General features: G+C 46.5%; 1 protein-coding gene across 3 annotated transcripts in view; it reads right to left on the bottom strand.

Annotated features, from left to right (window-relative positions):
* Positions 1–27,916, bottom strand: part of CEP135 (centrosomal protein 135) — a 98,928-nt gene that overhangs the window by 42,483 nt on the left and 28,529 nt on the right. For all 3 annotated transcript variants that reach the window (XM_067530575.1, XM_067530576.1, XM_067530577.1), the window contains exons 8-15: positions 25,995–26,210; positions 25,062–25,127; positions 23,642–23,792; positions 22,788–22,981; positions 21,585–21,728; positions 16,604–16,747; positions 7,015–7,092; positions 6,676–6,827 (exon numbers count right to left, since the gene is read on the bottom strand). In XM_067530575.1, coding sequence (XP_067386676.1) covers positions 6,676–6,827; positions 7,015–7,092; positions 16,604–16,747; positions 21,585–21,728; positions 22,788–22,981; positions 23,642–23,792; positions 25,062–25,127; positions 25,995–26,210 — 1,145 coding nt within the window. The remainder of the gene's footprint in view (positions 1–6,675; positions 6,828–7,014; positions 7,093–16,603; positions 16,748–21,584; positions 21,729–22,787; positions 22,982–23,641; positions 23,793–25,061; positions 25,128–25,994; positions 26,211–27,916) is intronic.

The raw sequence follows: 27,916 nt of genomic DNA, 5'->3' as shown, positions 1-27,916 counted from the left end.
TGTTTTCTACTTTGAGTGATTGCTCATATCCATTCCAATATAGGTGATTACATAGCCATACCTTGGAGGTGGGTAGGAGTCATCGGCGAGCTACTCTCATCAGTACAGCCCTGCTGAAGCCTGTATCCTCTCTCGCCTGCTGCACGATGGCGTAGTGGGACGTGAAGGTGTGGACCGACGACAAGGTCGCTGCCTTGCAGATGTCCTGAAGGGGCACTCTTTCCAGAAAGGCTGCCAATGAGGTCTGAGCTCTGGTTGAGTGCGCTGGAAGCGGCACCTTGCCTGCTCGTAGCAGGCCCTGATGCAGGCAGAGATGCGTTGGGTGGAGACAGGTGAGCCCTTCACCCGGTCCGCCACTGCCACGAACAGCTGTGTCGACTTCCAGAATGGCTGTGTCCGCTTGATGTAGTAGGCGAGGGCTCGTCTCACGTCCAGCGAGTACCATCTCCGCTCCTCCTCCGACCCGTGCGGTTTAGGAAAGAACACGGGGAGGAAGATATCCTGGTTATAATGAAACTGGGACACCACCTTAGGCAGGAAGGCCGGGTGGGGTCTCAGCCGCACCTTGTCTTTATAAAAGACGGTGTAAGGAGGCTCCAAGGTTAAAGCTCTTATCTCAGAGACCCTCCTAGCCGATGTAATGGCCACCAGGAAGGCTACCTTCGACGAGAGGACGAGCAGCAGGCATGTTACCAATTGGCTTGAAGGGGGGTCCCGTCAGTGTGGCGAGGACCAGGTTCAAGTCCCAGGGAGGCACCGGGTCATGGACCTGCGGGTATAGCCTCTCCACCTCTTTAAGGAACCTGACTGACATGGGGTGGGAGAATAATGACCTCCCTTCCATCGGCTGGTGGAAGGCTGAGATGGCCAGCAGGTGCACCTTCAGGGAGGCCAGCGCTAAAGCCTGGAGCTTCAGGTGGAGCAGGTACTCCAAAATCGCCTGTATGGGCGAGCAGCTCGGAGGGATGCCCTGAGACTCCGCCCAACAGGTAAACCGCTTCCACTTGGCCCAGTACACCACCTGAGTGGAGGGTTTTCTGCTGCCCAGCAGAACCTGTTGTACCTGTGCCGAGCAGGCTCTCTCTCCGTCCGTCAGCCACAGAGTCTCCATGCCGTCAAGTGGAGGGAGTCCAGGTCCGGGTGCAGCAGGCGACCCTGGTCCTGGGAGAGCAGGTCGTAACGCCTCGGGAGCGGTACTGGCAGGGCAATGGACAGGTCCAGCAACATGCTGAGCCAGTGCTGTCTCAGTCAGGCTGGGGCGATCAATATGACGTCTGCTTTGTCCCTCTTGATTTTCAAGAGGACTTTGGGTAGCAGCGGAATGGGGGGAAAACGCATACGTCAGGATCCTCATCCAGTCTATGAGGAACGTGTCAGAGATGGAGCCCGGCTCGTGACCCCGGAGCGAACAGAACCTCGGGCACTTCCTGTTGCAGGACGACGCGAACAGGTCCAGTTGGGGAACACCCCACTTGTGGAAGATAAAACTTACCACCTCCGGGTGTAGCGACCAGTCGTGCCGAGGTAGAAACGACCTGCTGAAGCGGTCCGCCTCGTCGTTCCTGACCCCAGGGAGGTGAGAGGCAAATATGTGAAAGTTGTGCCTCACCGCAAGGTCCCAAAGTCGAATGGCCTCCTGGCAAAGGGCCGAGGAGCGTGGTCCCCTCTGCCTGTTCATGTAGAACATGGCCGCCGTTTTACCCGTGAGGACCTGCACCATCCTGCCCCTCAGGAATCTGAGGAACACCTTGCAGGCCAAGCAGACTACCCTGAGCTCCCAGACGTTGATACAGAGACTCCTTTCCTCTGCCAACCAGAGCCCCTGGGTGCTCAGGTCGCTGCTGATGTGGGCCCCCCATCCCATATCCAAAGTGTCCATGATGAGGGTGACCAATGGGGCCAAGTCTCGGAATGGACCCCCCTCAGTACTTCCCCGGGAGTCCTCCACCAGTTCAGGGAGGCCAGGACCTGTGTGGGAATCGTGACCACCCTGTTTAAGGAGTGCCTGGCTGGTGCGTATACTGAGGCTAGCTATGCCTGGAGAAGCCTGAGCTTGAGGCGAGCCAGCCTCACCACATACATGCAGGCCGCCATGTGTCCCAACAGCTGCTGGCAGTGCCTGGCTGTCATTGTGGGGGACCTGTGGAAATAGTCGATTATGGCGGCCATCGCCTTGAAGCAAGGCTGTGGGAGGAAGGCTCTCGCCTGGGTGGAATCCAGGGTGGCCCTGATAAAGTCTATGTGCTGCACCGGGGTGAGAGTGGACTTCCACTCGTTGATGAGCAGCCCCAGTCTGGTGCATGTCGTGCAGGTGAACTCCAGGCTGTTCGTCACGTGGGCCCTGGACCTGCCCCGGATCAGCCAGTCGTCCAGGTAAGGGAAGATCTGGACCCCTCTGCGGCACAGGTGGGCTGCCACCACTGCCATACATTTTGTGAAAACCCTGGGGGCAGACGAGAGGCCAAAGGGCAGGGCCGAGAATTGGTAGTGGCAGCCAGCTACCATAAATCAGAGGAAAAGCCCGTGTCTAGGAAGGATGGAAATATGAAAATACGCATCCTTTAGGTCGAGGGCAGTGTACCAGTCCCCTGGATACAGTGCGGGAATGATGGAGGCTAGGGAAACCATACAGAACCTGAGATGTCTGATGAACTTGTTCAGACGGCAAAGAACTAATATGGGTCTCAGGCCCCCCTTTGCCTTGGGGATGAGGAAATACCTGGAGTAGAAACCCCTCCCTATTTCCTGCGGAGGGACTGCTTCCACAGCCCCGAGGAGGAGGGAATTCACCTCCTGCAGCAGGAGTTGCTCGTGAGAGGGGTCCCTGAAGAGGGAGGGGGTGGGGGGCGAGTCCAGGGGGAAGGCCGTAAGCTGAAGGGCATAGCCCCTGAGAACCACACCGAGGACCCAACAGTCCGAAGTAATCTTTTGCCACTCGGTGTAGTAGGGCCTGAGCCTTTCTGAAAACAGGAGGGGCGGATCCAGGTGAGGGGTATTGGTGCCACCCTCGGGCGCACCATCAAAACCGCAGCTTGTTATTGTTGGGCCCCTTGGTTGGACCCTGTTGGGAGGCCGCAGATGACCCTGATCGGTTGCAGCGGCCAAAGTCCCTGTATCTGTCGCGGCCCCTCCGGGGCTGGGAAGGCCTGGGCAGCGGCCGGGGCTGGCGCTGTGGCTGAGGCCAAGACTGGCGCCTCGAGGCCTGCGGCATGTACAGCCCCAAGGATCTGAGGGTGGCCCTAGAGTCCTTCAGGGCGTGCAGTTTCTCATCAGTCCTATCCGAAAAGAGGCCTGTCCCATCAAAGGGCGGGTCCTGGATAGACTGTTGGACCTCTTGTGATAACCCAGAGGACTGCAGCCACGAACACCTCCGCATGGCAATAGCCAAGGCCATGGCTCTGCTGGCGGTGTCTGCGGCGTCGCTGGCAGTCTGTAAGGCCGCCCCTGCGACAGCGGCGCCCTCCTCTAGGACCGTCGTAAAGTCCGCCACCTGGTCCTGGGAGAGCCCCTCTGTGAACCACCGCATGGAGGTCCAGAGGTTCAGGTTATAGCGGCCGAGGAGCGCCTGGTGGTTAGCGATTCTCAGCTGCAGGGCCCCGGTAGAATAGACCTTGCGGCCGAACAGGTCCAATTTTTTATCATCTTTATTCTTGGGTGTGTTGCCCAGGCCGCCCTGACTGTCCCGCTGGTTGCCTGCATCAACCAGTTGGGTCGCAGGGGCTGGGTGGGTATATAGGAACTCAAACCCCTCCAATGGCACATAGTACTTTTTCTTGGCGCCCTTGGATGTGGGGACAACCAAGGAAGGGGTTTACCAGAGAGCCTTGGCCAGCTTCAGGACTCTCTCGTGCACAGGCAGGGCCACTGTGGACGGCCCTGCTGACCCAGCCACCCCAAAGAGGGGGTCCTCTTCCTCAGAGAGTTCCTTTAGTTCCAGATTGAGGTTGCTAGCCACCCTCTTTAGGAGCTCCTGGTGAGCTTTAAAATCTGGCAGGGGCGCCCTATGGTCCCTGGCGGTGACCTCATCAGGAGGAGGATTGCGGGAGGGGCCCAGTGGAGGGTCCCTCCCTCAGGGTCCAATTCCTTCCCCGAGGAATGGCCCTTGTCTGGTTGGCTCGGTGGGGGGGGTGCCAGTTGAGCCACTGACGACGGGACAGAGATGGTGCCCTGTCCCATCTGTGCCCCCCAAGACGCCCAGTATGGCAACTGCCACGGTCCCTGGGGCCACGCCGGTTGCTGGCATTGATGCCGGCTGCGGCATTTCCGTGCGGTGCGTGCGGGGCCCCGAGCCGCTGGAGCAGTGCTGGCGGTGTTTGTGGCTCCTGCCTGCCTTCGTTGAGGACCTGCTCCACGATGACGTTGACGAAGACGAGGAGTGCCTGTGCCATCGCGTACGGTGCTGGTGGGAAGGCGAGCAGTTCCAGGAGCTGGAGTACGACTTCCGTCTCAGCGCCGATGTTTTGCGGCAGTGCTTCCCCTTTGGGGACCAGGAGCGGTGCTGGCCATGCCTCCGCGGTGCCAATTCCAACTCCGAGGAGCACGAGCGGCGGCATGGTGCCGATGTCTGCGCCGTCGGTGCCGAGTCCTCTGGCACCGGGATCCGTGCCAGACTGTGGACCGGGGATCAAGACTGGTGCCATGGCGATGGACTCAGTGCCGGGGTGCGGGAGCAGGAGTTGCGCACCTCGTGCAAGGCGTAACTATAGCGGCAAACCCTCCGGTGCCCTGAACCGCCCACAGTGCTGTGGTGCAGGGGAGCTCGATGACCCGGAGTTGGAGCTGTGAGGGGAGCTCACACGCTCTACCCTCTGTGACCGTCTGGGGGGAGACTTGGACTGCTGTCTTGACCACCCATTGGGGCCACCCAACGTGGGTTTATCCCAAGACGCTGGTCCCTGCACCCTCGGCCAAGGGGGGGGGGCGGAGGCATGGGCATGGTCATGAGGGCGCGTGCTGCATCAAATGCCTCCGGTGTTGACGGCCCTTGCAGGGGCGCTCCCCCACCCCCAGGAGTCGGGGGAGGCTCCCTGCGTGGAGATGCAGGTGCCGGAGTAATCGCAATGGCCCGTGGCTGGTGCATCTCCTGACTCCCCCCAGGCCGGGCAGGCGGTGCGGGGGAGTCGTGGCGCTCGGTGCCCTGGCGCTTGTTCCTCTTCGGCACCGGAGACTGGCGACGGGTCGACACCAGTGCCGGTGGAGCGCTCCGCACCGAGGAGATGCTCGGTGCCGCAGGAGAACGTGCTGGTTCGGAGTCCTGGCAGAGAGCGGACTCCATCGGGATAGCCTTCAAGCGTGCGTCTCGTTCTTTCTGTGCGCGCGGCTTGAAGGCCTTGCAGATCCTGCACTTGTCCTTTCTATGCTGCTCTCCCAGACAGCAGAGACAGCAGTCATGAGGGTCGCTCACGGGAAAGGATTTGCCGCAAGCGACGCAGGATTTAAACCCAGTTGTGCCAGGCATGGCCCAACCTTAAGCCCCTAAGGGCTTCTTATCTAATCTAACTCTAACTACTATACATAACACTAACAACTATACTTAACAACTGCTTAATGCTAATTAAACAACTACAACAACGAGATAGAGCAAGAGGCAGACGTTTCAGCAACCATCACGGGCGGAAAGAAGGAACTGAGGGCCTGCAGGGTCGGCGGCGCCTCATATACCGTGACATGAGCGCGGCACTCCAGGGGGGTGCCTAAGCCAACCCTACAGAGCTTGCTAAAGGGAAAAAAGTTCCAGGAACAAGTGCACGGTGGTGCACACTCACCTATATTGGAATGGATATGAGCAATCACTCGAAGTAGAATACATCTTTAAACTTATAAATTGGAACATATACATAGTTTGGTCTACACACTTGAGCATAGGATGCTTTGCAAAGCCTCTGAGTAATAAAATAACAAAAACTCATGATTATTAAATGAATCCCCACAATAGGAACCATGTGTAAAAAATATACATGCCAGTCAGACAGCATGTAAAGAGATACTTTCTCTTGTTACATAATGCAGCTTTCCTTCCTCCATGCTCCTTCAAACACCCACAATTCCCTCATAGCTGCCCCACACACCCCAGCTCCTAGTTCCGTTCATTTCAATCAGCTTCTCCTCACTAATGGATCCCTTTCCTGCCACCTCATGGCACCATAGCCTTCAGAGGTTCTGCAGAGTTCCTAATCTCTTAAAGAAGCCTAAATAATCTAACTGAAAAGTGACAATCCTGTTGTAACATGGGGCCAACTTACACAAATGAAGAAGTTACTCACCTTGTGCATTAACAATGGTTCTTCGAGATATGTGTCCCTATGGGTGCTCCACTGCAGGTGTGCTTGCGTCCCTGTGCTGCTGATTGGAGAATTTCGGTAGCAGTGTCCATAAGGCCCACACACGCGCTGTCTCTCCTTGTACTGCGCCATGAGGCTAGTCAGTGCACACAGGCTAACCCCTTCAGTTCCTTCTCTACTGAAAAGCCATTGACGAGAACTCCAAAGTAGAGCGGAGGAGGGTGGGTTGCGGAGCACCCGTAGGGACACACATCTCAAGGAATATTTTACCAGAATATTTTTAAAACATTTTATGAAAGTTTTACCATGAGTTATCTATTTCTGTCATGTTAATTTATGACAAAATTGTATGTTATACAGGTTAACAGGATACAAAATTTTAAGCTAAACTTACTGAAGTGAGCATAACTCAGCTTTAAATTGTGAAGAGTCATCAGATGTCTGGGTAAGTTTATAAGACTTGGTTTTTAATTCGTCTTCCAGAGAGTTTATTCTTTCTTTCATTACAGAGATTGAACTCTTCAGTTCAAATTGTTCTGTTTCAAACTGCAATTAAAAAAAAAGACAAAGGAAAAAAAGACAAATTGTCTTTATTTCTCTTAGAAATCCATTACAGTGGAATGATTTTACTTACAAGAAAATTTAGCTAAAGGATTTTAAAAAGTCATTTGGGTGAAAAAGAACTTCTGTTAGAAGTTCACTATAACTAACTAGTGACTAATATGTCACTTACCCCACGAATAGTGTTTTCCAGCTCTGCGATGTCACATTCCATCTTTGATTTTTCAAAGGCAGCTGCCTCCTGCTGGATCTGACATGGAAAAAAAAATACAGGATTATTTGTAAAAATAGGTAATTTTTTCGACTGGATTATGATTTAAAATGGCAATGCTCTTTGCATAATATACAGTTCTAAAAGAAAAAGCCTTATTTTCATATGCACATGACTGGATGAAAAGCACTCAAAGAACTCCAAAGCTTTATGTGAACAAACAACAATGTAGGTACGATACAATGTGCCTCATGATTTTGTGAGGGTACTTGCTGATGTCTTCAAATCTCTGTATGATTCAGCCTTTGGGAGAATTTGTCACAGAAAAAGTAAATTTCCTTTCCCCCTTTTGAAATAGTCTCTGTGGGTTGCTTCAGAGAGATTACAGAACCAAAGTAATGCCAGATATGGTAAGCTAAGACATCAGTGTTCTAAACCATTTTCTAAAATGTCAAGTTTTAAAGTTATTTTTAAAATCAGTTTTCATTTATCACAAATACAACCTTGGAAGTTTGAAGCAAGGTCTGTTTACAAATCAAATTGATCTTTCCCAATTTCAGTCCTGTATTGTTATTTGCTGTTAAAGCACCTTTATCTACATGTACATGAGTACTGTGATGTCAGTAGTGAACTTCTTCAGAAATCTGTAGACGATAGTTCTGTACATTTCTCTTTACCCAGAGAGCTGTGGCTTGGGTCTGATTTCCCCTTCTTCCCAGACTTGCTTTGTATAAACAGCAACCAGACTCCTTCCAACCTTTCCTGTCTAGCAAACAAAGTTATAACAACCACCAACGGCTGGAAGTTGAAGCTAGAAAAATTCAGACTGGAAATAAGGTGCAAGTTTTTAACAATGAGGGTAATTAAACATTGGAACAGCTTACCAAGGGTTGTGGTGGATTTTCTATCAATTGCAATTTTTAAATCAAATATTTTCAAGTGGCCATTCATAGCGTGACCAGCAAGTATGGAGCACCTTAGAAAGGCTTCTCCAACACTGACTGTATGACAAGCTAAAAAAATGACAATTTCACTGGGAGTGCAATAAGATTTTCTCAGCTACATTATCTCCCCTGAAGGGCAGGGCACAGACCCACACAAAGCGACAGCCATTCACCAACTGGTGCCCAGGGATGTCCATGAGGTGCAATGCTTTTTGGGCTTTGCCAATTTCTAGTGACAGTTCATAAAGAATTTCTAAGGGTTGGGGACCCCAATCACAGCCCCGCTGGAGAAGGGGGACCATTTTTCTTGGTCCTCAGAGGCACAAGTAGTTTCTGCACCCAAAGCAGAAATTCATCACAGCCCACATTTTAGTTCATCCCAGCCTGAGCCGGCTATTTACAGCAGAAGCAGATGCCTTCAACTTTGCACAGGAACAGTCCTTTCCCAAATAGCAGCCTCTAATGGTCCGCTTCATCCTTGAGCCTTTTACTTGTGTAAGCTCACCCCAGCACTGCAAAACAATGACATCCTTAATAACCTACTGGTCATCAAAGGAGCCTTCAAGGAATGGCGGAATCTCTGGGGAATGCCAGGTTCCCAGTCTAAGTCCTCACTGACCACAAGAACCTGGAATTCTTGAAGAAGGCTTGGCACCTAAATCAGTGATAGGCCCACTGGTTCCTCTTCTTTATTTGGTTTGATTTCATGGTGACCTACCCTTCCAGAACCAGGAATGCAAAGAAAGGTGCATTATACCAAAAGGGGAGTCTCATGAATCTGACCAAGAAGCTCCATCCATGATCCTCAAACCATCAAATTTCATTTTGAGTACCACTGCTACCCTCCAAGTAATTCCTGCTGCCCAACGATACCTTCGCAATTCAGATCCATCAAACCCTAGACAATGCCACCACCCAGATGGCCTTTCTATATCATAAGGGGTACATCTGCAAATCCAATGGTCCATCCAGGCTGCAAGTCCTACGAATCAGTCACGATTCTCTTTTGGCATGTTACTTTGGTCAATCTAGGCCCTCAGTTTCAAGGAGTTTCTGGTGACTGGCCCTTCATGCTTCAACAGCAACTTATGTCTTGTCCTGTAACCTTCTGTGCCCAGACCAAAATCCCCATGCAAAACTATTCTGTCTCATTCAGCCCTTTTCCATTCCACTTCGGGCTTTGGTCATTACATCAATGGACTTCATCGTGGAACTACCGACCTCCCAAGGGTACACCACAATTCTACTGGTTGTTGCTCAACTGATAAAGATAGCGTATTTTATACTGTGTTGCAGTCTTCCCACTGCTCACAAAACAGCTCATCGGTTTGAAGACAACACCTTTCACCTTCATGGGTTGCTATAATAAGGTCTGACTCATCGCCTTGGTGCCTTCTGCTGATTATCTGGGGAATCAGCTCTCAGTCAGGTAGACACCCCGTCTGCGGTATCTCGCACTCAGTCCTGTCTCCGTTGAACTCTCCCTCCAGCTAAGTCACAATCCATGTTTCCCCCCTTCTGGGGGATTCTGCAGTCCATTCTAGTTACCTCCTGCTGTGTCCATTGCAGTCCTGCCATCAGTCCAATGGCCTGCCCACCACTCTGGGTCCTGGCCCAGGGACCCTATGTGTGTGTGGCAACCTTCCACAGCAGCCTTCCACTGAGTCTCCCGCACAATTCCTCTGTAGATTTCCCTGGGCCACTTCCCCACAGCCCCGGTACCTTCTCTGCCCTTGCTTCAGAGCCTTTGGCTCTGCTGAGTCCCAGCAGCCAGCCCCTGCTCTGCCCAAGGTGCTGACAGTCCTCCCTCTTCAAGCTCTTGGGAGGCACTGTCCTTGCTCTGCTCTGCAGCTCCCTTTTATACCGGCCTCCAAGGCACTGATTGGCTGCCACGCAGCTCCTTCCCATTGGCTGCCTTTTGCACAGCCTCTCCAACGGCCCTCCATGTCTACCTGGCAGCCGGTCACAAGCAGAGTGCCCCAGGGGTCGGTCCTGGGGCCGGTTTTGTTCAACATCTTCATTAATGATCTGGAGGATAGGGTAGATTGCACCCTCAGCAAGTTTGCAGATGACACTAAGCTAGGGGGAGTGGTAGATACCCTGGAAGGTAGGGATAGGATACAGAAGGACCTAAACAAACTGGAGGATTGGGCCAAAAGAAATCTGATGAGGTTCAACAAGGACAAGTGCAGAGTCATGCACTTTGGACGGAAGAATCCCATACACAGCTATAGACTGGGGACCGATGAGCTAGGTAGCTGTTCTGCAGAAAAGGACCTGGGGGTTACAGTGGATAAGAAGCTGCATATGAGTCAGCAGTGTGCCCTGATTGCCAAGAAGGCTAATAGCATATTGGGCTGCAGTAGTAGGAGCATTGCCAGCAGATTACGGGAAGTGATCATTCCCCTCTATTCGGCATTGGTGAGGCCGCATTTGGAGTATTGTGTCCAGTTTTGGGCCCCCTACTACAACAAGGATGTGGAGAAGTTAGAGAGAGTACAGCGGAGGGCAACAAAAATTATTAGGGGGCTGGAGCACAAGACTTATGAGGAGAGGCTGAGGGAACTAGGCTTGTTCAGTCTACAGAAAAGAAGAATGAGGGGGGATTTGATAGCAGCCTTTAACTACCTGAAATGGGGTTCCAGGGAGGATAGAGCTAGGCTGTTCTCAGTGGTGGCAGATGACAGAACAAGGAGCAACGGTCTCAAGTTGCAGGGGGGGAGGTCTAGGTTGGACATTAGGAAAAAGTTTTTCACTAGGAGGGTGGTGAAGCACTGGAATGGGTTACCTAGAGAGGTGGTGGAATCTCCATCTTTAGAGGTTTTTAAGCTGCGGCTTGATAAAACCCTCGCTGGGATTATTTAGCTGAGGTTAGTCCTGCTCTGAGCAGGGGGTTGGACTAGATTACCTCCTGAGGTCCCTTCCAACTCTATGGTTCTATGATTCTTAACCCTTTCCTGGCCAGTGAGGGGCAAGCGGCCTGTCACAGTTGCCCACAGGCATAGTATCCATCCTGGGATCCCAGTTTATTGCATGCTTTTGGTGTGACTTTCTATGCTTCCTGGCCATCAAACCTCGTACCTCAACTGCTTATTACCCTAGTACCAACAGTCAGGCAGAAAGAGTCAATCAATTCCTAGAGCAATACCTATGCTGCTTTCTAAATTACTACCAGGATGACTGGTTGGCACTCGTTCCCCATGCTGAATTCATCTACAACAGCTTTACACACAATGCAACTCATGCTGTTTGCCAGAGGCTGGGAATGGCTGAATAGCCGAGTAGCCACAGCACTGATTGGCTGCTGGTTTAGCAGCTCTGTTCATAAGCCTGGCACCCACAGCAGCTCAGCTGTTCCTCAATATGTACCATGTCCACAGTAGCGCTTTTCCTTCTCCAGCCTCCTTCCAGGCCCTGCTCCAGCCTTGTTTCCAAATCTGCTCCACCTTCTGTCCACTCCAGCTCTAGCCCGTTTCCCATCCACTTCTGACATCAATCCTCAGCTACAGCTCTGGCATCTGGCTTCTGTCTCTCCAGTACCGATCCTTGGCTCCATTTCTAGCCTACAACTCCAGTTTGCCCACCGGCTCTGGGATTTGGCATCTATTCCCTTGGTACTGACCCTTGGATCGTTCCTGAATTCTGGCCCCACTGGATTCAGCTTTAACTGGTAGGACAAAAACAAGGTTACTTACCAGTAACTGAGGTTCTTCGAGATGTGTTGCTCATGTCCATTCCACGATAGGTGTGTGCATACCTCCGTGCACGGCTACCAGAACTTTTTTCCCCTTAGCAGATCCCGTAGGGCTGGCTCTGGTGCCCCCTGGAGTCCCGCGCACATGCCGCAGTATATGAGGCACTGCCAGCCCTACGCCCCCTCAGTCCCTTCTTTCGGCCAACTCTGGCGGCAGGGACAGGGGGTGGGTTGTGGAATGGACATGAGCAACACATCTCAAAGAACATCAGTTACTAGTAAGTAACCTTGTTTTCTTCTTCAAGTGATTGCTCATGTCCATTCCACTATCGGTGACTAACAAGCAGTACCCTGGAGGTGGGCCGGAGTTAGTGGTGAGCTGCCTGCAGCCCAGCTCTGCTGAAGCCCACTACTTCCTGCGCCTTGGACAGAGGCGTGGTGGGACGTGAAGGTATGTACCGCCAGCCTGACAGTTGTTTTGCAGATGTTCCACACTAGCATTTCTGCTAGGAGGCTGTGGATGGAGTTTGAGCTCTGTTGGGTGAGCCGTGGCGTCTGGAAGCGGCACCTTCACCTGCTCGTGGCCGAACGCAATGCAGGAAATTATTCCCAAGGAATCTGCGGCGGCTGAAGACCAGTGAAGCTTTCATCTGACCAGATGCTGCGAGGAAGAGCTGCGTCACTCTCCTGAACGGCCTCATACATCTGATGTAGAAGCCAGGACCTCACTCTCGTTTTAGCCTTCTACTCTTCTCTGAACCGTGGGGTTTGGGGAGACCTGGGGAGAATATATGATTGGTCCAATGAAACCGGGCAACAACCTTGGGCCAGGGGGCCCGGTGCAGTCTCACTGAATCTTATCTTATAGACTACAGTATGAGGGAGGAGCTCTGGGTGTCAGAGCCCTGATCCTGGAGATCTTTCTTGCCAGGGAAGCTACCTTCCCAGAAGGCTAGAGTAGAGGGCCTGACGCCCTGGGTTCCAGGTGGGAGGGGGCATGGGCCGGGAAGGACCAGGTTGAGATCCCAGGGAAGCATTGGGTTGCGGGCCTACGGAGAGAGCCTTCCACCCCCGTCCGGGGCCATCTAATGGGAGGACCACAATTCCCCTTCCAGCAGCCGATGGGCAGCTGATATGGCTGCTACGTGGGGCTCCAGAGAGGCCACAGTCAGTCCCTGGAGCTTTAGCTGCGGCAATTATTTCCCAAATCACCTCCCATGGTGAGAGGCCGGGCAGAGTATCTCAGGATTGCTCCCGGCAGGCAACAGCCACTTTCACTTAATCTGGTACACGGCCTGTGTGGAGGGTTTCCTGCTACCCATCGGTATACACTGGGCTTGTTCTGAGTGGCTCGCTCATCGCCTCTCGGCCACCAATCTATCACTCCCCGAGGTGTCGGGAATCCAGGTCTGGGCACCACAGGTGACCGTGATCCTGGTAGCTGGAGTCGCTGGAGTTTGGCTTGCAGTCGCCCTTGTTGTCTGGAGTAGAGCCCATCTCCCTGCCAATCCCTGTGGCTGGCAGCAACCACCACCAGGGATCTGGGGCAGGGTGGTGAACAGTATTCAAACCCCTTGGCTGGGTGTAATACTTTTCTTGGCTCATTTAGGCATCGGGATACGGAGGAGGGGGTTTTGCCATAAGACCCTCACTATGTTGGGCACCCCTCTGTAGGCCAGGGCAGCTACCACACTGTGGAGCCCCTTGGTAGCATATTAAAGGTTGTCTGATGCCCCTCTTGCTCCTTCGCCTCCAGCCCCCTGAGGTGTGCCCTAGAAACAACTAGGGCTCGGAAGCATGTTTTATCTGGTGGAGAGGAGGGTGGGGGTAGGGGAGCTGCAGGCTGCAGCCCCTCTTCCCACCGACCGGCGGTCCACACAGAAGTCGCTGCCCATGGGGCCCTTTTCTTGTACTTGAGGCACTGGCTGCATCCCTGAGGGGTTGACGGACCGTGGTCCCATCCCCCCCTCGGGAAACCTCTTAGGCTCCCATACAGTCATTGGGATGACCATCGCCTTTGAGGCCATCTGCCTGGGGATCTGGCACCTTCGTTGATGGTTGCTCCCCCCAGGTACTGCATCCCCAAAGGGACACTGAGGCACTGTTGACAGACCACTGCTGGGGCTGCCCAAAGCCTCTTACTGTGCGGTATCATCGCTCCAGAGAGCAACCCCTCGGTGACGACCACCTCGACTACCATGTTTGTTGCGGGTGCTGCGACTGAAGCAGGCACACGGACAACGTTCCAGCGAGCTGGGGTGACCCGAGCATCATCCCTGCACAGAGGACTTTTTGCACTCTGCATGCGTCTCGGTGCTGAGTCAAGCTCCAGCGACCAGCTCTGCCCGGCCTTGGTGCACGGCGAACTCCTCGGTGCCAAGTCTGTTTCCGGCCACCGAGCTAGGCGCAGCCTCGGTACGGGGGGGCGAAACCTCAGTGCTGAGTCTGTCTCTGGCATCCGGGTTTCCTCGTTGCCTTGGCATGGGTGGGGGCGAACTCCTCAGTGTCGAGCCTGTCTCCAGCTATGGGGTTCTGCTCTGCCCGGCTCCTCGGTACCGAGACTGTTTCCGGTGACCAGGATCAGCGCCGCGTACTTGCTGGCAAATTCTTCGGTGCCGGAGCAATGGGATGGACCTCACCTGGTGCCGGGGGGTTGAGACCGGTGTCGGGCAGGTGACTGCTCTCCATCTCAATGCAGGTCAGTCCGGCGACTGCAACCTGGATAACTTCTCGGGGAGCATTCCTGCTCTACCCTAGGAAACCGGTCTGCAGGAGATCTTCCTCCCCGTACCGGGGATCTCCTGAGCCATTCAGGGGGTCCCAACACAGGCTTCCCCTTAATGCCAGCCCCTTCTCTCTTGTGGAGGTATGGGCAGCGACAGGGTATGCAAGGCCAACAAGACTCTTGCCACCATTCAGCCACCGAAATCGGTAGGTGCCGAGGGACTCCCCCACTCCTCAAGTCAGGTGAGGCTCCCTGGCTGGAGACACTGGCTCCGGAAGCGGGTCTCCGCGATCCAACCTCAATGCAGATCGGTGCTCTACCCCGCCTGCTCCGACGGTGCAGGGGAGTTCAAATGTGTCCGTCTCCGCGGTGCCGAGTCGGGTCGGTGCCAATGGTGCTCTCTGCACCGGCGGCGTGCTGGATACCGCAGCAAAGCAGTTGGCTCGGGCCTCCGTAAGCCAGGCTTTCATGTGGATTTTCCGAAGGTCTGAAAGCCTTATGATCCATTCTCTTACGAAGAGCTTCCCCCTCCCCACTCTTCAGGCAGTGGGGTCAGTTAGTGGGAAAACCTTCCCGCCAGAGCGCACGGCTTGAAGCCATGACACCAGCGCATACCTGTTCCCGGTAAAAAACTAAGCTAGACTACCTTCAAGTGTCTAACTACCACTACAGCAGTTACTAATCTAACTAATTAATTAACAAAAAAACCTAGTTTAAAGTTTAAACACAGGGAATAAGCACTTGCAATGGAAGCGCAGGCAGTTCCAGTAACCGCCATGGGCAGAAAGAAGAAACTGAGGGGGCATAGGGCCGGCAGTGCCTCATATACCGCGGCATGTGCGCGGGACTCCAGGGGGCACCAGAGCCGGCCCTATGGGATCTGCTAAGGGGAAAAAAGTTCCAGTAGCCGTGCACGGAGGCGTGCACACACCTATAGTGGAATGGACATGTGCAATCACTCGAAGAACAACTCGTGTTTCAATCACTAGGCCTGATTACCCACACCTGTCATTACTCTTTACCTAAGATAAAGCCAAGAGGTAAAGAAAACCTATCAAAATGTTTAACTAACAAAAATTTAAAAAACTTTGAAGACTAACTGGTTTCTCACTAAGCAAGGAACAATGATACCATAGGACTGTGTCTTGCAGTGACAGGTCATAAGAAAGAACCAAGCACAGATTGCAGCCATACCATCCTTTGTATCTTCCGCTGTGGGAAGCAGGAGTGCGTGCAGGGCACAGGCCAACCCCCCAGACATTGCTATTTTAAAGAATCCGATCTTGCACATATGGTGTGCAAGAGCACCAAGACTGGAATCTATGTGGACAATTACTCAAAGAGATATCTTAGTTGTAAGTATAATAACAAGTTAAAAATGTTTCCACATAGAAGTGAAATCTGGTTCTATTTAAGTCAACAGTAAAAGTGCTATTGGCTTCAATGGTTTCACCCATGGTGGTCACAGTGAGAGGTTGCAAGGCAAAACACGGAAGAAATATCACCATATTGAAGTAAACACAATAATATAATTAACTAAAGCTGCAGAAAGCTCACAGTGAATCTAAACACTAGACCCTAAATAATTAAATTAATTTTAATGTCTAGCCACCAGCTAGCAGATAAAATACCAGAGAGAATATACTTTAAATACATATTTTTGGAACAGTTTTTATTACCTAGTTTTTACAGAGCTGCTTCTGTGACACTGATTTTGTAGCTGTGTTTCCATGTCAGGTTCTTAAGTATAACCAGAGGCTTAAAGAAAACCAAAAATAACCCACAACATTATTGAGGATAGGTTTAATGGGATTTTTGCACCAATAAAATGAAACAATATGCAAGAGTAATTGCAACAGTATATCCATATATTTATTGCACAAATACATACTGATCCTATGCATAGTTTCTCCTGACAAATGCACATCCTTTGATGTATAAGGTGGTCATTTTTACAAGTGCAATATTTTAAACTTTTGAATTTCCAGAAAGCTCCTTAATCTTGCACAGACTATACAAATGGTCCTGTGGTGGTGTTCAGTGTAGAAGAAAAGTGAAGTTGTATGCTCTTGGTTATAATTATAACTGCATAATTAAGCAACGTATTGGAAGTTCCTCTCAGTGTTCACAAGAGTAGATATTCAAAGATTAACATAAAAGGTATTATTTATATTAACACATGCTCACCTTTAGTTTCTCCCTTAGACCTTCTTTTTCTGCCATCATTCTTCTGAAGTCAGCTAATGCAATGTCTCTTTCCTCTTCCACATGACTTTGGGAAACTAAGGTATGTTTTGCCTCTCGTCTTAACCTATTTAATTCACCCTGAGACTTTAAAGGAATACTGCTTAGTAGTATTCATACATTAAATTAGTACACTGTATATAATGTTAAGAAAAATGACAAATTGATTTTTAGCATTCTGATTACACTAGATCTACTGCATTTCTTTCTAGCTGTTTCCTAGACATCCAGAAAGTGCTCGTTAAGTACGCAAAAACAAAGAGTACTTGATTTTCCAAACATACATTTCATGCTTTTTCTCTCCCTTATGTCCAATTTCCTTCTGTTCTCTCATCCATCACGTCTTCCTCCTTCCTCTCCAGCTTCTATCCTCCCCACCCCTGCTCATGAATTCTCTCTCTCCTATCTTCTATTTCCACATTCCAAGTACAGTAGGTACATCTTAACTAATTACTTTCCAGAAGGAAGAGTTGTGAATTAGAAGTTACAATATACCATATGTAACTGTAGAAGCATCATTTGAAAGTACTCAAGTATATCTCACTAGAAAAATTTCCTTTAAAAAAAAAAAAAAAAAAAAAAAAAAAATCACATATTCAAGGATATAAGATTCAAAGGTTAGAATTCTTCTGAGGATGCTAACCTATGGAGTATTACAGCATAAATCAGATAAAACTGGAAAACTGGATTTAAAAGATTATGTGACTTAAAGTTTGTCTACACTGCCCTGCAGTTTGGACTAAGGGGGAGTGAACAGCAGTGTACACCAAAAGTGCTTTATTTCTAATTCCTCCATGTGGACTCTGCTGGTGCTAACTACAAGGTTCCTAATTCATGTTAATGTAGTCTTGTTTGAGAACTAGGATGTTAACAAGAATTAGGAATCTTTTAGTTTGCTCCCATGGTACCTACACAGGGGAGTTACAGCACAGCACTTTGGTGTGCCCTGCTCTTCTCACCCCTGTAGTCTGAACTGTGGGGAAGTATAGGCATAGCCTTAGTTTACATATTAACTAGTGACACGACTAAGGCAGATTACAATTTTAACTCCTATCTACCTGATTTAAGATTTTCTACTCATCACTCTAGTATTTAAGGACTTCACATATAAATTAGATCTGCACAGCAAATATCTTAACTGAATTCATGAAAACATAGTAGCCACTACTAGAATTTCTTTGAAGTTAATATACTAACTGCAAAATACACCAATTTATTACAAAGCAATAAAAACCAGGAATTATCTAATTAACAAATTTGCAATCTTTCTACACTACTTACAGCTTGTTATATCTTGGTTGGTCTGTGCTCCTAGGATCCCACTGTAACACTCTGTGGCTAAAAGCAACATCCCAGACATCCATTTCCTCACTGTCATATAATTATGATATGATTTGTACAAAGTATACCTTGTGAGGTATCATTTTAAAAGTCTTGGTCTGCTAAACATTAAAATACTGTTGGATTGTATGTGTTGCCATTGTATACAAAGTTATGAACTTCTGCGGTGTGCGCGCTACTGAAATATGTTGGAAGGTAGAGAATATTAAACCAGCTTTTGAGGTACAAAAATGGAGTAGCCAGATGTGCTGATAATCCATTAAGGGGAATCCGCTCTCCCAAGGGCCATCCCAAAAGACTTCACAGAGGAAGCACATACACAATGGGGTACAGCAGAGCACAAACAAACCAGGAAGTTTTTGGATAGTGTTGCAGACAACTTCCTGGTGCAAGTGCTGTAGCAACCAACTAGGGGCCGTGCTTCTCTTGACCTGCTGCTCACAAACCGAGAATAATTGGTAGGGAAAGTAGGAGTGGGTGGCAACCTAGGCAGCAGTGACCATGAGATGGTTGAGTTCAGGATCCTGACAAGAGGAAGAAAGGAGAACAGCAGGATACGGACTCTGGACTTCTGAAAAGCAGACTTTGACTCCCTCAGGGATCTAATGGGCAGGATACCCTGGGAGGCTAATATGAGGGGGAAAGGAGTCCAAGAAAGCTGGCTGTATTTTAAAGAAACCTTATTGAGGGCACAGGAACAAACCATCCCGATGTGCAGAAAGAATAGCAAATATGGTAGGCGTCCAGCTTGGCTTAACAAAGAAGTCTTTGGTGAACTTAAACACAAAAAAGAAGTTTACAAGAAGTGGAAGCTTGGTCAGATGACTAGGGAGGAGTATAAAAATGCTGCTCGAACATGCAGGAATGAAATCAGGAAGGCCAAAGCACAATTGGAGTTGCAGCAGGCAAGGGACATGAAGGGGAACAAGAAGGGTTTCTACAGGCATGTTGCCAACAAGAGGAAGATTAGGGAAAGTGTGGGCCCCTTACAGAATGGGGGAGGCAACCCATAACAGAGGATGTGGAGAAAGCTGAGGTACTCAATGCCTTTTTTGCCTCTGTCTTCACAGACAAGTTCAGCTCCCAGACTACTGCACTGGGTGGCACAGAATGGGAAGGAGGCAAACATCCCACAGTGCTAAAGGAACAGGTCCAAGACTATTTAGAAAGATTGGACACACACAAGTCCATGGGGCCAGATGCAATGCACCCGAGGGTGCTGAGGGAGTTGGCTGATGTGATTTCAGAGCCATTGGCTATTATCTTTGGAAGCTCATGGCAATTGGGGGAAGTCCCTGATGACTGGAAAAAAGCAAATATAGTGCCCATCTTCAAGAAAGGGAGGAAAGAGGATCCAGGGAACTATAGACCGGTCAGCCTCACCTCAATTCCTGGAAAAATCATGGAGCAGGTCCTCAAGGAATCCATTTTAAGGCACTTGGATGAGAGGAAGGTGATCAGGAACAGTCAACATGGATTCACCAAGGAAAAGTCATGCCTGACCAACCTGATTGCTTTCTATGAAGAGGTGACTGGCTCTGTGGATGTGGGGAAAGCGGTGGACGTGATATACCTTGACTTTAGCAAAGCTTTTGATACTGTCTCCCACAGTATTCTTATCAGCAAGTTAAAGAAGTATGGGTTGGATGAATGGACTATAAAATGGATAGAGAACTGGCTAGAGCATAGGGCTCGACGAGTAGTGATCAATGATTCCATGTCTAGCTGGCAGCCGGCCACAAGCAGAGTGCCCCAGGGGTCGGTCCTGGGGCCGGTTTTGTTCTACATCTTCATTAATGATCTGGAGGATAGGGTAGATTGCACCCTCAGCAAGTTTGCAGATGACACTAAGCTAGGGGGAGTGGTAGATACCCTGGAAGGTAGGGATAGGATACAGAAGGACCTAAACAAACTGGAGGATTGGGCCAAAAGAAATCTGATGAGGTTCAACAAGGACAAGTGCAGAGTCATGCACTTTGGACGGTAGAATCCCATACACAGCTATAGACTGGGGACCGATGAGCTAGGCAGCTGTTCTGCAGAAAAGGACCTGGGGGTTACAGTGGATAAGAAGCTGCATATAAGTCAGCAGTGTGCCCTGGTTGCCAAGAAGGCTAATAGCATATTGGGCTGCAGTAGTAGGAGCATTGCCAGCAGATCTCAGGAAGTGATCATTCCCCTCTATTCAGCATTGGTGAGGCCTCATTTAGAATATTGTGTCCAGTTTTGGGCCCCCTACTACAAAAAGGATGTGGACAAGTTGGAGAGAGTCCAGCGGAGGGCAACAAAAATTATTAGGGGGCTGGAGCACAAGACTTATGAGGAGAGGCTGAGGGAACTACGCTTGTTTAGTCTGCAGAAGAGAAGAATGAGTGGAGATTTGATAGCAGCCTTTAACTACCTGAAATGGGGTTCCAGGGAGGATGGAGCTAGGCTGTTCTCAGTGGTGGCAGATGACAGAACAAGGAGCAACGGTCTCAAGTTGCAGGGGGGAGGTCTAGGTTGGACATTAGGAAAAAGTTTTTCACTAGGAGGGTGGTGAAGCACTGGAATGGGTTACCTAGAGAGGTAGTGGAATCTCCATCTTTAGAGGTTTTTAAGCTGCGGTTTGATAAAACCCTCGCTGGGATTATTTAGCTGAGGTTAGTCCTGCTTTGAGCAGGGGGTTGGACTAGATGACCTCCTGAGGTCCCTTCCAACTCTATGATTCTATGTCACATGCATAGATCTTTCTCAAGCTGGAGGAACCCATAAAAAAGTGGGAGTGACATCCTCATTTGTCTTCATTCCCCCACAACTCAACACCTGAAGAAACATCTGGAAGACAAAGAACTATGAACGGGGGAGGGGAACCCAGGCTGCAAGGCAGATGCAGCCTGTGTATCAAGAACCTGTAAGCTTACTTGTATTGGCAGCCAGGGTGAGATATTGCTAATTCAAATTCTGTTTAGTGTACAAGAACATAGACTGTGAAGTTATTTTTATTTCTTTGATAATTATCTCTAATCCTTTAATACAATTACTTATAATCATTTAAAATCTAACTTTCTGTAGTTAATAAATCTGCTTTATAATTTTACCTAAAACATTGTGTCTAGGCTAAAGTGCTTGGAAAATCTTAGCTCAGTTCACAAAAGCTGGTGTATATCCTTCCCACATGGGGGTTGGGGGGAAGGAGGACTAAACTAATTAATGAAATGTTCAGTGAAAGACAGTATACTCCTGTAGTGCAGGGTTTGGGAACAGGGAGAATTGTCTGGTGCCTGTATACATTGTTGGTTTGGAGCTGGGTGTGTCCTTGCCTGTAAATGTCTGTGTAAGCACAGTACCTGTTAGAGGTTTGTGCCTTGACATCAGCATTACAGGGTGTGAGGGAGCCCAAAAGGCTCAGTGGTACCCCAGTCCCAGGCTGCACAAGGGGGGGAGGGGACCTGTCACACCCACCTCGCTGAGCCCTCATGTCCTTCAACCCCGCCCCCCCCGTTTTTTTTTTTTTTTTTTTTTTTTTTTTTTTTTAAAAGAGTACCACAAAGCGTTAGTCAATTAATTCAATGGCAATTAGATCATGCCTTTAATTTCTTACCTGTTCATAAAGGACATTTAATTTGTCTCTTTCTGCAGTCAGTAATTTGACATTGGATTGAATTTCTATCATGTGTTTTTCAAATCTATCCAACATAGATTGTAGTTCATCTCTTTCCTTGGTGATCAACCGCACATCCTCACTCTGCAAAGTAAATCAGAAAATTAGATATTATAATATAGTACAGTGTTTCTCAATTGGTGTTCCGCAGGAACACTGTTAGGGTTCCGCAAGCAGCTGTTCGCCACACCGCCAAGAGCAGCTGTTCTCCGCTCCGCCGATCAGCTGTTCTCCGCTCCGCCGATCAGCTGTTCTCCATGCCGCCGAAAAAGGGAAGATGTCCCGGATTTTTCGGCAGAGGGTATCGAGTGTAAGTGTAATTTAATTGAGAAACGCTGACCTAGTTGTTTGTATATAATTTGCTTATTTCGACATTTTTTTTTTGGCCCCATATGTAAAAATATTGTTAAGAGTTTGGGGGGTTCCGCAATTATTTATCGAGTTCAAAAGGGTTCCGTGGCCAAATTTAATTGAGAAACACTGATATAGTATAATATGAAAAATAGATAATAGTATTAGCAACATCTGCAAAAAGGATAATGTATTTCCAGGCAAAAGTCAGCAAAAGGGGGCCCCAATCTTGACTGGGCCTCTAAACCTGACAAAATGCTTAGGGTATGTCTATACTGCAATTAGACACCCATGGCTGGCCTGTGCCAGCTCACTCAGGCTGAGAGGCTCGGGCTTAGGAGCTGTTTAACTGTGGTGTAGACATTCGGGCTCAGGCTGCAGTCCAAGTTTGAATATCTAAACTGCAATTAAACACCACCTTAGCATGAGTCAGCTGTGGATTTTTAATTGCAGTATCGACATACCCTAAACCTTAGATACCCAGATAGACACATCCTTTGATCTCTCTTGCTTTTCTTCTCTTTTGAAATAAAATTCTTTTTCTACAGATTATGAAATAATGGAAGATTTAAAAATGTCAACAGGAAAAGAAAGAAATCAAGTCTATTATTATTATTCACAGTTACTTATTCTTCATGTTGGGAAAATAAATCTAAAAAGACAATTAGGATAAATAATTTTCTGCAGTTAATATTTAGAATATAATTTATCACTTCTTGAATGGAACTAATATCTTTCCAGCAACAGATCTGCATTGCTTTTTCCACCATTCATTGACAAAGGGAGCATTACCTTATCTGGAGACCTACGGCATGGGCTAGATCTTCGTTTTATCATCTTTTGAAAATATTCTAACTCTCTCTTATAGTAATTCCTGTCCTCTTCTAAGGTCTTCACAAATGCATCGAGTCGAGAAGGTGACTTGTCTCCAAGAGCTATACCATATTCTAACCTCATTCTTTCTATTTCTAAGACAAGTTCTCGTTCTGCAGGGGAAAACAACCAAGAAATTTAAAAATTAGCATACATGAATAAGAGACAGGTTTAAGGAATGCACACTCAAGTTACAACAACAGTTACTAAATATTACAACAAAATCTGATAGTGAAGATAGAATACATTTTATAATTGAAAAAACTAGAGAGTTGATAGTATTTGCCTAAAATATGAGTTTAAAGTTTTAGAAATATTTCTAATATATCGCAGCTAAAAAGGTATGTAACAATCACACACACACACACACACACACAAAATAAAGTCAACCGAACGGTAGCCACGATCAGCATACTGCAGTTCCATAATAATTTATTTTGCATTAATAAATGGAGTATGCTATTTCAGGACACACGTGTATCATCTTCAGGATTCATAAGAATAGCATAAATAAAGCCTAAAATCACTACAGAAGGCTATTCTGCTCACTCAGAAAAATGCAACTACAACTAAATTATATTACATATGCAGTTTCAGTGCTGGAACATTTTTAAGGAAAACTTTTAGCCTTCATACAATTATTTTTATTCCAAATATAATAGGATCATGATTTAGTGTTATTACCAGTTACAGATAAATATATTTAAGATTTCATTATCTTAAAAATAGCAATATAAAATACATATTTAACGGATCAATATTTAAACATTTACCTATAATTTCAAAGTTTTCAACTTTTTCTGAAAGCCTTTGTTTCTCTTGTTCAAGCTGATTTAACAATAGTTCAACATTTTGTTTTTCATCTGCTTTTCCAAAGAGTTCATCAGCCAGCCTCTCTTTTTCTCTTCGACAAGAGCATAACTCCTGAAATAAATATATTGAAAAACTTAGAAAAGAAAATTTAAGCAAAGTATTTACAAATTCATTTAACATTTTATTAAATTTCTAATTATGATCAGATATTGCTACAGTTTAACATACTCCATTTATACTATTTTAAATGTTAATGAATATGTATTATTTTGCTGCCAGTTTTTTACTATAACCAAGTAAAAATACATTATGCTATATCCTGCATTCAGAACCTTGCAGTCAGCCATTAAATTAAGAAGAATCAGGTCAGTTTCATTCTGCTGCTATTTTAAGAGACAAAAATAATAATTAAAAAAAAAAGTGGACAGGAACCCACAAAGGAAAGAAGATACAATTAAAGCAAGAGATTTTAATAAGTAGATCAGATCAAACAGTATTTGGCAAATATAAAATATTTGATTAAGTTAATTGGCATTAGTTAAATAATTTGTGTGACAATGTATTGTTGTATTCAATCAGTTCTGTATCTGGTAAAATACAGTTTGGTGAATTCTTTTCTATGTTTAGATTATCCTACTAGTTGAATGCTTTATTAAAAGTATATTTTACATAAAGTTGATTTTAATTTTAACATTTGCATACAATACTTAAACAGTACTACCACATGTTGTTTTAAACTGCAGGAGACTGACTTTAAAGGACTTGTGGACATAGGTATTTTTCATCGGGGCCGCTAAGCTTCGTCTCTAACCTAGCAAGTGCATGGTAAAATGTTGAAGTCCTGAGCAGTTTCTATATAAAAAAAGTTCTCCAAGATGTCCTACTTGGTTGTGGTGAAAATAATCCTACCGTTACAAATTAAGGATTATGACATTGGGGAAGGAGAAATGATAACAAGGAAAACTCAAAGAAAAGATTGTACTTTACATAGAAATGTCCTCTGTAATATAACGTGTACAAATACAAAAAAGAAAGCTACGATGCTTAACCAAACTGTTTTTCTATAGAATTTTTTCCTTTAGTTTATTCAAATTTACAACAAAATGATAGGATGGCTCATTCGGCTCTTTAACTTTGGAGTTTACTCTCTTAGCTATTTTATTAAAGTTCTTAGATAGAAGATATTCATGCCTATAAACTTTTTTAAAATAGAAAATGTAAACAGATTTTTTACAAAATTGTAAATTTTAACAATTTATCTCATCAGGATGAATGTATGCTAGAATACTCTATAGAAGATATGAGAAACAGAAAAAAGAGATCACAACTTAATAGGAGTTACCTAAAGAAACCTCAGTTTGAAAGGATTGTTTTACTTACTGACTTAAGTCTTGTTATTGTTTCTTCAAGATCCTGTATTTCACTATGTTTTCTTTTAATCTCTTTCTATTAATCAAAGTTAACATATATTAATAAAAATCATATAAGTATTCAAAATTATTATAATTGCTTAAAAATCAAAACCCCTTGATATTATGTACAAAATATTTTTGTGAGAAACATGCAATTTATTTAGAAAGTGATTTCTACTTTGCTAAATTCTAAGTACATGTACCCAGTAAAATGAAAAGTAAATTAAACTTGATACCTAGGAATTTACTGGTCATTACTTACTTGATTGAGAGCTTAATTTCCATATTATTTATTGAATAAAGCACAGAAATGTCTAGAATTTGCTGCACACAGACATACATTACTCTTAGAACAGCGATTAAATGGCTTATTGCTTGATTCCTCAAAGCAGAGGATTCTTCAAACCCAATCATCATTGTTACAAAGATCTATCTTGTCCCAGGAGTTCTTGGTGTCTCAGGATTTTTTTTAAGACAGTCTCTTTACTTCTAGAAGCTAACTACTCTTTAAATAACAGTCTTGCCTAAAATAGTAAAGTGATAAAATAAGAGAAATAAACACGCTTCCATTAGCATGCTTGATGGTCTAATTTTGTGCATTTTCCTGCTCATTCTTAATAGGATAGAGAACAAAATCATAAACCTTAAGACATAAAGCATCAAGAGATGAATCCAAACAAAGTTTTATGGTGCTATACAAAGCTTTGTGATGCCATAGTAACAATATATATACAAACATTCTAAGTACATTTGAAAAAGTTTTGATCTGTGGAAAACAATCCTTGTACCTTTTAAATGCAAATCAAACTCCTCTAGATGCCAATGTAAATAATAAAAATTACTTCAATGGGAGTTGGATCAGATCCTTAGCAACATAGCAAATTACAGTATATATGCTTACCTTAGCTTCCCCAATTTCCTTATCTGCAGTCTCAAGCACAATTTCTTTGTGTCTTTCCAACTGCTGTGCCAAATGGTCTATCTCACTCAGTTCTTGGCATAGTTCTTCATTTTTATTGCTTAAATGAACCACTTCACTAGTAACATTCTGTTTGGTGTCCAAAAGGTCTTGTATACGATTCTCAAGCTCTCTATTTGTTTGCTGAAGATATTCAACCTAAGTTGTATTTATAATTAAAACAGTATTATTAAATACAAAATTGTCTCATACTATTAAAGAAGACAGTAGAAAACCCCTGTGATGCTGTATAATTGAAAATGACCATTTATATCATTGTTGCGACTGTTGCACAGTTGTAACAAATCTTGTATGAAGTGTATCACGTAAGGTGTCAATGGAAAAGTTACAATCTATCAAGTATGATTATCCTAGTTAAAGTCATGTGTCATCACTGTATTTGAAGTTATGAATATTAGCTATGTATTTGTATCTCAAATGTGTTGTGTTCCTGGGTCATCCTCTCCCTTCCCCTTCCCCTTCCCCTCCCCCCACACCCCCGATAGATTTACATCAGGGCTACTAGACAGCTATGTGTTGATGGCCCATTAAGAACCCTCCACTCTCTCAATGGGCCACTGAAGAAACTCATCTTGCCCAGTAGGCCTTTCCTGTGGATGCCTCAGACATCAAGGGGCCAATGATCACCCCTGTGATTCAGGAAACCATTCAAGGACATGTGATGAGGACATGCGACCTAAGACTCCATCTTTTACCAGGAACTTTCCATGATCCTGTGACTGTGGACTCCATATTGGGCCAGTAACTTTCCATGCATCTGGGCTGGGCTATAAATTGCAAACTGCAAGTGATGACATCACTGCTTTGCCTCATTCCTGCGCCAATTCTCTGGACTATGGATTTACAACTAAAAAGAGCGTTTTCAAATATGGACTGAGGACCTTCTAATCTTTTGCAAGTTACCAGAGAGACTTTTGCAAGTCAGGTGTTTATTCCACCCCGCTACAAACCTGATATAAGGACTTTGTAATCATTTGTATACACATGATCTATTAATAATTTATAACTCTTATTTTCTTTTATTAATAAATCTTTAGTTGTTTACTAAGGATTGGATGACAATAGAATATTTGGGTAAGATCTGAGATACATATTGACCTTAGGGTAAGTGTCTGATCCTTTGGAATTAGTAGAACCTCAGATATGTGAATTGGGTTTTCAGTAACCTCTCTCCACATTAGACCCGTTTGCCTGGGTGGGAACCAAGGCTAGAATGCCTAAAGGGGACTGTGTTTTGGCTTCTAGTTAACCAATGTGGCACTGCAGAAGCTCTTTTGTTATTGGATTGGTGAATCTAATTATAGAATAAACCACCAATTATGGGGAGTAATTTGCTCTATTTCTTGAAATCTGCCCTGAGGTGGCACTCTCAGTGTGGTCCATCCCAGGCACCCGTTCACAACCTCTTCCACTGCTTCTGAAACACTGTACCTGTTTAGACATTAAAAACAAACTACATCCCTCATTGTAAAAAAATGCAGTTTTTCCTATTCTTAGAATGTAATAGAAGAAAACATATTAAAAATTTGATTAACTTGGAGTTAAGGATGTAGGCACTCAGCAGTGGCTTGAGGCACTAACGATGCTGCATTTGGCTGCTGACAGGCCCTCAACATTAAGTTGAAGAATTCAAACTGCCAGTCCAATGGCTTGAAAGTCAAAGGATGGCAATACATTGAGGTCGCAGTCAGACAGCATGACCAAGATTTATCACTGAATTTGGTCTGCTGGTTGGATCATTAACTTTCCTGGCCCAGGCCGGGTACTGACAGGGACTGCGATGTGAACGCTTATCTATTCTCCCAACCTTTGCTGGGTCAGGTCACTAGATGTCCATTCACAAC

Source organism: Emydura macquarii, unplaced genomic scaffold (assembly GCF_026122565.2).
Source record: "Emydura macquarii macquarii isolate MOO-44397 ecotype Brisbane River unplaced genomic scaffold, CSIRO-AGI_Emac_v2 contig_3108, whole genome shotgun sequence".
NCBI classification, from domain to species: Eukaryota; Metazoa; Chordata; order Testudines; family Chelidae; genus Emydura; species Emydura macquarii.
The sequence above is the reverse complement of the archived record's forward strand: the minus strand, read 5'-3'. Positions and strand labels throughout refer to the sequence as shown.